The sequence below is a fragment of the Palaemon carinicauda genome, chromosome 2, assembly GCF_036898095.1.
Source record: "Palaemon carinicauda isolate YSFRI2023 chromosome 2, ASM3689809v2, whole genome shotgun sequence".
In the NCBI taxonomy this organism is placed as follows: Eukaryota; Metazoa; Arthropoda; class Malacostraca; order Decapoda; family Palaemonidae; genus Palaemon; species Palaemon carinicauda.
The window spans coordinates 100919587-100930098 of NC_090726.1; the positions used below are offsets into that span (position 1 = coordinate 100919587).

At 36.6% G+C, this 10512-nt stretch overlaps 2 protein-coding genes across 2 annotated transcripts in view; both read right to left on the minus strand.

Moving 5' to 3' along the window:
- Positions 1–1132: 1132 nt before the first annotated feature.
- On the minus strand, positions 1133–6761 carry LOC137618725 (uncharacterized). Its single transcript, XM_068348895.1, has 3 exons — positions 6068–6761; positions 3972–5719; positions 1133–1335 (listed from the first exon to the last, which is right to left on the minus strand). The coding sequence occupies exons 2-3, from the start codon at positions 5323–5325 to the stop codon at positions 1133–1135; spliced, it is 1557 nt and encodes a 518-aa protein (XP_068204996.1). The 5' UTR covers positions 5326–5719; positions 6068–6761.
- Positions 6635–10512, minus strand: part of LOC137618733 (uncharacterized) — a 6745-nt gene continuing 2867 nt past the window's right edge. The window contains exons 2-7 of the mRNA XM_068348906.1: positions 9844–10512; positions 8688–8895; positions 8277–8552; positions 8026–8165; positions 7390–7561; positions 6635–6867 (exon numbers count right to left, since the gene is read on the minus strand). The exon at positions 9844–10512 is cut by the window's right edge and continues 2152 nt beyond it. Coding sequence (XP_068205007.1) covers positions 6635–6867; positions 7390–7561; positions 8026–8165; positions 8277–8552; positions 8688–8895; positions 9844–10512 — 1698 coding nt within the window. The remainder of the gene's footprint in view (positions 6868–7389; positions 7562–8025; positions 8166–8276; positions 8553–8687; positions 8896–9843) is intronic.

Here is a 10512-nt window from a genome sequence, read left to right on the forward strand (position 1 = left end):
GTGTGCAGATGTGGAGAGAGAGATCACTGCAGGTGATGGAGAGGTGTTTTAGAGTACGAATCCTCATTGACTAACCTTTGGTGAGTGACATCAAGCAGGATATGGAAATGTGCTAAGAAATATGCACTGAGGATTGGCAATGTGATGTCAGCAACGAAAAACTTCCAATTATATTTGGCACTTTTAAACGATATTATGAGGGTTTATGAACTATGGGTTTGTATCGCTGATCTGTTGGCAGCTACCCTGTGGACGCTGGCAAACTTAGACGTACTACATTACGTCTTGGAGAGCGGTCTTGGCAGAAGAGAACAGCAAGCACCAGTGTTTACCAAAAATCTCATGCCCGTACCTTCATCATGCAAAAGGAAAAGAGGAGTGACAGAGGAGTCCACAGCAACAATAAATGGCCTACTTACACATTTTTTGCCCACAGATAACCATTCACATATTTCTTGGCAGCAGTCCCGAATTTGGAGTAGTAGCAGCATAACTGCACCCGATGAGCCTCTGTAAGTGGCTCGAGAGACGTTGGTTGGGGCATAAGCAAGGGGTGATAGGTGTGGGTGATGGGCAGCTTTGTCGCTGTGCCGGCACATCACGAGGTCGGCTTTGGTGTCCTACTGCCTTAACATCAGCTTTGGTCAATGTTGAATATTTGACCATGTTGTCAGGAGTGGAAGCGTTAATGGAGGTCTAGAAGGTGATGAAGTAGCTTTCCATAAGGGCGTTGACTTTGGTCATCAGGCCCTTCATGGGAAAAACATCAAAATCAGGGATGCCAGCACGTTCATATTCAGGTAGGTGCTGTACAAAAAGGGCATAAATTACATTCACTTCATGAGTAGAGCTGTCTGCGGCAGGTTGCTAGCAGGGGATACTGCTCATTTCCCTGAGGGTGAGCAATGCCTTTTGGTCCCACAACCATAGTTGAGAGAGCTGAATAATTATGGCTATACAAATAGCAGTTCAAGTTGAGTACTGCTCCAGGAGATATGTTTTGAGAGCATTGTGCACTATTGGGGTGTCCTCTCGGTCGCAAAGCTAATCTGATATTTCTGGTAAAGTATCTTCAAAGAAAATAGTCAGCTTTGGTGCTGGATTGTGTAACGTTCTCAATGTAAAATTACACCTAGGCACACTGAGAGCAGGCAAATTCCATTGTGCTGGCAAAGGGTGGTATTTTCAGGGGTGTGGTGTTGATAGTAGTGTCAATGTTGGAGGGCGGCATCATCAAACAGTAAGAGACAGCGGTGAGGGGGGTAGGCAGGAGGGAGCCGGACACCTCACTGATCACCAGTGTCTCGAGGCAATAGTTAGGTGATAGCTGAGAGGCTAGGTGAAGGCAACTGAACTTTAATAAACAGACATTAAGCATAAATACTAAGCCTTGCGAGCAAGAACATCACAAAAATTCAAACAAAATTAAGTGAGAACTATCAAGTTCATACTGGTTGGTTTATCAGGAGTGCAGGGATGAGCGAGTGATATGATAACAATCAAAACTGTTACTGTCAATAGCATCTCTATCCAATTCCCAATCTTAAAATTTATGTGTTTCCCAAACTTTTAGAAGCAAAAGGATTTATATTGAAACTCCTATATTGAGATTCATATTATTAAATATTTTAAAATAATCTATGTAATAAAATATTTCAGAATATTTTATATTATAAAATATAAATTTTATGATTGTGTGTTCTATACCAATTGTCTGCATATTATTAGAATACATCAATTCATTAGCTGCTTTCCAATTAATTATGTGATTTACCTCTAAGATGAACAAATGTCTATTTGTTATACTTTGCAAATCTTAATCCATTCTTTTATGTTAATCATTCTTTGACAATGCATTAAAAAAGCAATATTATGAATTTATAGAGGTTACTTGGACAGATGTTTGGATAGACCATGAAGTTTATACTATTATGGTAATTTAAATTTGATACTGTATTGTGAAACATATTCATTTCATCTATTTTTACCTACTATGTAGGGGAAAGAATACTATATCTTCTAAAAACAAGAGAGATCTTTGATAATATTGAAAGATTGCTCTCACTACATAGATAAAACCCTTGCAAAAGGTTGCCATCAAAACATTAATTGCGACATTTATATGATAGATCGTGGATGTTAGTTGTTTTGTGGTCTTTCTTTTCTTTTTCAGAAAGGGTGTTAAAATATGCTCTGCTTTAGTTTGTTCTCATATTCATGTTACCTTTTTCTGTTTCTTAATGTTATTCCCACCCATCCTTTTTTTCCAAAGCTCTTAGAGTTGTAAGTAGCTTATGTTCTAAGACGTTAAGAAGGCTCAAAGTTTCTGATGCATAATACTGATAAGAACATCTGATCAAATAATTTTCTTTTTACAGAAAATGGTATTTCACTTTTCATAATCTCATTTTGTTTAACAAGAGATCTCCATCCCATGCATATCCTTCATTCAATTTCGAGCTCAAGTCCTGAAGAAACGCTTACTTTCTGTCCAACAATCTCTAGATATTCCTCCATACCCATTATTTGTTGTCTCTGTATTTTCATTTAATATTAATATATGCTCATAATAATTTTTACTCCTAAATTACTAATTTTCAAATCTTTTATCATCTTTTTCAATTTCTCTCATGAATCACTAAACAGAACTATGTCATCCGCAAATTTTTAAGCTATTAAGATAGCCCTCATCAATCTAAATTTGTAAAAAAAGCTTCTAAGCATGCTGCGAATATTTTAGGAGAAATGGTATCTCCCTGTCCAACTCCTGAATATGACAACAAAAACAAATGAAGCCGTTTCTAGTCCACTGTAGGACAAAGGGCTCATATATCCCCTTTTCATGTCTGATATTTGGGCAGTTTTTGTTACCAGGCTGGGCACAGCGGATTCATGATGGCGGAAGACTTTAGTCTGATAGCATACAAACCAGCCACCCATTGAGATACTACCACTAGAGAGTTATGGCGTCTTTTCACTGGCCAGACAGTACTACATTGGATCCTTCTCTCTGCCTGTGGTTTATTTCCCCTTTGTCTACCCATACACCGAATAGTCTGGCCTATTCTTTACAAATTCTCCTCTGACAACACTGAGATTACCAAACAATTCTTCTTCACACACGGGGTTAACTACTGCACTGTAATTGTTCAGTGACTACTTTCTTCTTGGTAAGGTTATAATAGACTCTTTAGCTATGGTAAACAGCTCTTCTATAAGGACACTCTAAAATCAAACCATTGTTCTCTAGTCTTGGGTAGTGCCAGAGCCTCTGTACCATGGTCTTCCACTGTCTTGGGTTAGAGTTCTCTTGCTGGAGGGTACACTCGGGCACACTATTCTATCTAATTTCTCTTCCTCTTGTTCTGTTAAAGTTTATATAGGAGATATCTATTTTAATGTTACACTTCTTAAAATATTTTATTTCTCCTTTTTTTCCTTTCCTCACTGGGTTATTTTTCCCTGTTAGAGCCCATATGCTTATGAACTAAATTCTTATCAAGGAGACACCAAAAACACTGGTAAAAACTATAGGCACCAAGGAAACACATAAAATAATTAATTTGTATATTAACAATATACTAACAAATAGAGAACTTCCCTTAAGTAAACATAAGCAACTTAAATAAACTATTAGAGGCTCTCAATAACTGCCCGAGGTCCTGAAGTAATTACAGCTAGATACTTCCCGGATATTTGAATGAAGACCCACATCAGCAAACGAAAACCCTTTATCTAAAAAACCCTTCACTGCCGTGCCGAGCATCGGCAAATTCAACTTAATCTTTATTTCAGGAATAACCATGGCTGGAATCTTATAACGACCATTTCCTAGTGTAATAGACACCTGAACTACCTTACTCCGATAAGTTTTAACACCATTGAAACCATGAATTGTAAGATTAACATTATTTCTGATAGTTTCAAAGTCATAAGTATCAGCTAATTTCTGTGAAACAAAAGTAGCCTACTTTGAGACCCACTGTCTTTTATACCCCTATACAAGCGCTCTTGTCCAACAATGCCAAAAGTGAAAGTAGGAAGAACAGAGTCACTAACGAAATTTGAGAACACTGTAACCCCATTATTTGTTTCTGTGCTTGCTATAGCTTCTTCACTTTTCTTACAATCAGATGAATTATCTTTGTTACACAGAAAAGAAAAATGCCAGCCAAAACATTTAAAACACTTTTGTTTAAACCTAAAATTACATTTAGCAGTGGGATGCGAAAAACTAGCACATTTCAAACAGCCTTTAAAATACTTCAATTTATCTACTTTAGACTGAGGAGTAGGAAATTTTGTACATTTATATAGTAAATGATTGAAATCCTTACCATGAACCTTAGAACATAACGAACAACTAGGTAGGACTTTATTCTTAGGAGAATGCACTTTAACTGCCAAACTAGCAAAACTATCAGCATTTTCAGCACTACCATTGCATGATAAGGAATGCTTTGAAGGCGTAACATTTGACACTTTTCTCGAGTTTTCATACCTCTCGCAAGCTACAAAAAAGTTATCCAAAATTTCCGTAATTGAAGGAGAAGTCTTATTAGTAATTTGCACTAACTCTTTTCTAAATTCATCATTCAAACCTAGCCAAGCAAAATAAGTCAAAAAATCATCAGAGGACATTTGCAAAACCTTAGTAGACTCACATAAATTCCTTAACCTAGATACATAATTAAATGGGTCATCACCTGGATTTAGTTTCAACTCTGTTAGTTTCTTAACGGTGGAAGACTTCCTAACTTCTTCCGAAGCAAAAGCTTTAATCAAGAGCGATTTAGCATCTTGGTAACTCTGTTTATCTGCTTCAAGAGAATTCAGCAAAACCTTAGCCCGACCTTCAACTTGCTGTTTAAGCAAAAGTAACAAATCCCTATCGGGATATTTATAAACACCAGTAGTAGCCTCAAATTCTACAAAAAACTGTAAGAGATCCTCATTTTCCTTGCTACTAAATTTTGGGAGGGGCGCTGTTGGCTGCTTTAGTAAACTAAGAGCTGTGTCCGTGACACTACGGGAAGGAGAAACTTCAAGTAAAGGCAAACATCTCTCTATCTTCTCTAAATAATCAATACAACCCAAACATTCCTCTTCTAATTCGAGTTCTGTAACTGCGCTATCCTCAAACTTTAAATTTTGAATTTTAGAATCCAAGTCTAACAAACCCTTCTGGTAACTTAACAGGAGACACTTTTCCGATATTTTCCGGGATGCAGTAAAATTTGCATAGGACCCCAATTTATTAAAGGCATCAGTTACTTTCTTACGAATAACCTTTCTCTGAGTAATAAGCAATTTTAAATTTGACATTATATCTTACTTGACAAAAAATCACCAACAACAAAGATCGTTAATAGAAAACCCGTGGGAGTGAGCTACAGCTAAACTAGTACAACCTAATTTTGAGAGCCTCTTAATTAATTACCTAACATGCAACTATCCTGTCACGGTCGCCATGAACTAAATTCTTATCAAGGAGACACCAAAAACACTGGTAAAAACTATAGGCACCAAGGAAACACATAAAATAATTAATTTGTATATTAACAATATACTAACAAATAGAGAACTTCCCTTAAGTAAACATAAGCAACTTAAATAAACTATTAGAGGCTCTCAATAACTGCCCGAGGTCCTGAAGTAATTACAGCTAGATGCGAAGTAGTGGGTATAACACAATGTCTCCATTCAGTTCGGTAATCACCTGTAAATTTCGATAGGTCATCAATTAAAATTACCAAGCAGAACTAAAGGTTATGAAAATGGCCTATCATTCCTGGCTTACCAGTCAATTACACATTTAATCAATTTGACATAAAATGGCTATTGACTAACCTAGAACAATCGAATAATGTTGACTGGATAATCCCTAATGGATAAACAATTGCTAACGTTAACCTGGATATATGCCAAGACACAAGACACTTAAATTTGGCTCATAGATGATTACATATATATTAAAGACATGCAAGGCCTTACTTAAGAAATAGCTTTCCTAAGCTGGAATTTACAAAGGGCTTGACTTGAGACCCACTCTCTAGTTGACCCTTACCTGTAATTAATTCCAGAGCGGCAAATGGCAATATTAAGAGGTTATGTTCTGGCTCTTGATCAAGCCTCTTGACACGACGAGGACGAGCGTTGTAGAACTTCATCAAATCACGGCACTTTGTTCAACATGGTAGGTCACTCCCAAGGATCAATCTACACCACGATCATGGCTGGTACATAGGGCTTTTAAAAGTAGGAGAAAATCTTATCCATCAAAGTCCTAGTGATAAAAGCACAAGGTTAAAATCTCCTACGAGAGTGTGGCTTCCGAGTCGGAGACAATTCGTTGCCAGACTGCTTCGGCTAACTAAGTCAGTACCGAAGTAAACATTTTTTTTCCGATAACAACGGGTAACAGGTAAAAGGGTCTATTCAAAAGTGGGTCAAGGTAATTACATAAGGGAAAGGTAATTAATATAAATTAACCAATTTACATATCTTATGTCTTAACATATGAAAGACGTTAATAATATACTAAAATCTAATTTCTTTTAGTCCACCACCAGCGATGCAATTCTTTTTTAGTACAAAAAATTGCATCTAAAAATATAAACAATACACTAACATTTCACTCTGTTAAAATCTCCCTGGTCTTCTGCTCACTAACTATAGCAGCCTTTCTTTTGACATGGGGAGGCTCTGATAAAAGTTTAACTGAATCATTAGTCGACGAAAGTTCTGAATCATCTGATCTTTCTAAAAAAGGAACTAGTGTTGTAATGTGTCTTTTAACGACTTCCCTAGTAGAACCCTTTTGTATCGATGCTCCTGTAACTTCACCGATAATGTTATATTGCAATTCTTTCACCAAACCCATAGGATAATTGTTAGGTTTTGTGTGCACCTCTTTCAGTAGGACAATATCCCCAATTTTAATACCCCTCTGTGTAATAGGTCGGTATCTATCCTTTTTATCAACAGCTTGGTCAATCAGTGTACCCAAAAACTCGTTATGATATTTTGATAACAGATTATTTCTGACTTTCCTTAATTTCATATACTCATCTTTAACCTGTTGGGGATTTACACAAGGTTGCCAGTCAGGATCCTCATCTGGTATACCCTGTAATTCTGGAAGGAGGTTCATGGAAGTCAGTTCATAGCCCTTAACTAACTGTTCAGGTGTAATTGGTTCAGGTATAAAGTCTAAATCTTCTTCTCTAAGGGATTCCTTAAAGGCTATAGGTCTCCTATTAACAAGGTGAACAGTGTGGCAAACAATAAATTCAAAGTCATCATAAGATAAAACAAGATTTTTTATACTTCCAAACAACAATCTTTTAACCTGTTTGACACAAACTTCAACAAGAGATCCAAGCTTACTGCATCCTTTAAAATATTGCTGAAACTGTATAGGGCGAATATTGTTTTCTTCAAAATATAACTGACTAGCATGATCACTTAAAAAGTTCTGCATCACATTAGCCCCAGCTACAAGCTGTGTCCCCATATCACTGACACATAATTCAGGGATTCCATAATCAAAACAATGCAGCTGGAAAGATCGCAAGAATTCTTTTACACCAAGATCCTTGCAAATTTTAAGATTCACTGCCCTACTCCAAGTACATGTAATGCATAATAACCACACTTTTTGAGTTTCATTATTCTTCCTAACATGGAAAGGACCCATATGATCAATGAAAACATTAGCAAATGGCTTGGATGGTAAATTAGACCTGAATTCCCTATATGAATTCTGACTAAGTTTGAAAGTTCTATTACAAAAACGCCTACAATGCACACATTGTTTTAATGCTTTTTTGATGGTCGAAAAATGCCTAGGGATATGAAATTGTCGTCGTATTTCAGCTAGAACTGAATAACATCCTGCATGAAACAGATTGAAATGAACATCCAAAATAATTAGCTTCGTCAAAGCACTGTCTCTCGGCAGTAAAATAGGAAAACCATTATTGCTAAACCATTTCTTAAATTTGCTTTTAACCCTAAGAATACCATTTTCATCCATGAATATATTAAGCTGGGAATGAGGTTAGGAATGGCCTTCAGATTAAAACTATTCTTATTTTGAAAGTAAGCAAAGATCTCTGGAAACCACTTCCTTTGCTCTGTTATAACAACTCTCTTACTAGCTTCTGCAAAGAGATTAGTGTTGGTATCAGATGAGGTTTGAGAACATATACCTGCCTTTGACTTTCAGTTTCTTATTCCTACTAGTATTCTTCGATAAATCAGAATCAACTTACGAAAGCTGGAATAATTGCAGGGATCAATAACATATTCAGGAAAACCTGTTAAGGAAGAAAAAGTAGTTTGAGAAAGTTCTGCCCCTAAAGGGGCATTCAACTTTGAGAGGTACCCAGAGTCTGTGACAGTCATGGGATTTGGAATAATAAAAGTCATGTCATGTTCCACACCAGGGAGGTCATCCAACTTCTTGCCTGGACCGACGAGAAAATTAGTTTTATACAACTGCTTATGTGAGAGGCATCTAGTAACACAGTCGGCCGGATTCTCTTTCCCTGAAATGAAACAGAATCTTATTGGAAATCGTTGACACAATTTTTGAATATTACCAATTCTATTCATTACGAAAGTTGAACACCTTTGCATTTTATCCAGTTTCTGGGAGGAAGAATTAAGCCAGTGCAGGGCACAAAGAGAATCAGCATAGAGAACCATTTCTACTATGTTAACAGGTTTCAGGCAAGAAGGTCCAGAGATATCTCTTTGCAGTTCCACGAGAGTTTCGACACCCAAAACAATGGCATTTAACTCTAATGAAGGAATTGACTTATTCTTCAGCTGAGTGTTAATCATACGGTTCTTAGCTTGAACAAAACTCACCTTACCAGATTCAACGTGCTGCAAAAAAATTACTGTACCATATAATTCGTGACTAGCATCAGTATAAGCCATAAGCTTATAAGTACCATTCCTTGGTCCGACATATCTACCTATCTTAATGGGAGGAGAAGCATTGGCTTGTTTACATATATTTCCCCATTCACGTTGAAGCTCTAATGGCAACAATGCATCCCAACCAAGGTTTTTATTGCACTGAAGCCTGTGCATAAACAAACGGCTTCTGTTTAAAATAGGCATGTTAAAGCCATATATGTCAAATTGAGAAGCAATTGTTCCTAAAACAGCACGTTTAGTGGTGGCCTTGCCATCAAGGCAAATAGGCTTTGTAAATATTTCATCTCTTACTCTGTCCCATGCAAGACCAAACAACTTTGTAGTTTCAGGGGTCTGAGTTTTCATGTCTTCATCTATCTTAATTTGTAAGGAATTATCATTAGTGATAATCTGCTGAACCTCGAATTTGTACGGAGCAAAAATGCGAGGCAGCTCATTATAAGCCCATTCTAAAGACTATCCAGTTTCCATGGTAATTGCACCATTATCCATATACAGCAAGGTATACATTAAATGTTTTAATTCTGACAAATCTTTATCCTTTTCTTCCTTAAAAGCTAAAATATAATATAAGGAAAGCATTAACAAAAACGGGCTACAACGCAACCCAAAACTCAGCCTCACATTGCGATAAGCAACAACAGAAAAGTCCCCAGCTTTAACATTTTTATACCAAAGAAACAGCAATTTTGACTGATCAGATTCACTTAATGAAAGCATATTGAATGCTTTTTTCAAGTCATAGGTAAGCAATTTCTGACCGAACCTTAAATGAAGAAAAGCTGAGGATAGCTTTTGGTTCAATGTGGGACCTGGATGCATACACTGGTTGAGAGAGAGGCTTAGTTTCTTATTTTTCTCATTCTCTCTCAAATTGGATAAAAAGACTACACGACACTTAGTCGTCTCCCTCTCAGGCTTAAAAATTCCCATGTGAGGAAGAAAAGCATAATCTGGGTGCAGGGCTTTTAATTGTTCAAGATCATGAATAGGTTTTATTATACCAGCTGCTATTTGATCCTTAATAGTCTGATCCATTAAATGTAAATAACCCACATTATTTTTAAGCTTCCTAAAATTAGACTTCAAAATTACCTCTGCTAAATGTTCATTTTTCGATAGCAAGTGTGATACCTCACCATTCCAAAGTAAGGGAACTCGAATCCTACCATCTACTTCTCTAGATATATTATTAAAAGTATAATCAACTAACTGCTTATTCAGTTCTACAGTCTCTTCCTCATAAATAGTTTGGTCATAATTAATGAATTTAGGGCATTCAAGCTCCAATATTTCATTTGTTGCCTTTTGTAGTTTACACTCCATAAGCTTTCCCTTGTCATTCAAAACCGAAAAATTACTACTAACTTTCAAAGTATCATAGTGAAGGTCATGAACCTCATCATCCAAAGTAGGTATGATAGAATCTGCAACAAATAACGAGTGAGTGTGGACACTTACTAAAGACTCCACACTAGGTGGACTAGGAATACTAGCACTAACAGACATCGAATGCCATGGCAAAAAATCTATATTATCGATCAATCTTTGAACATTGCC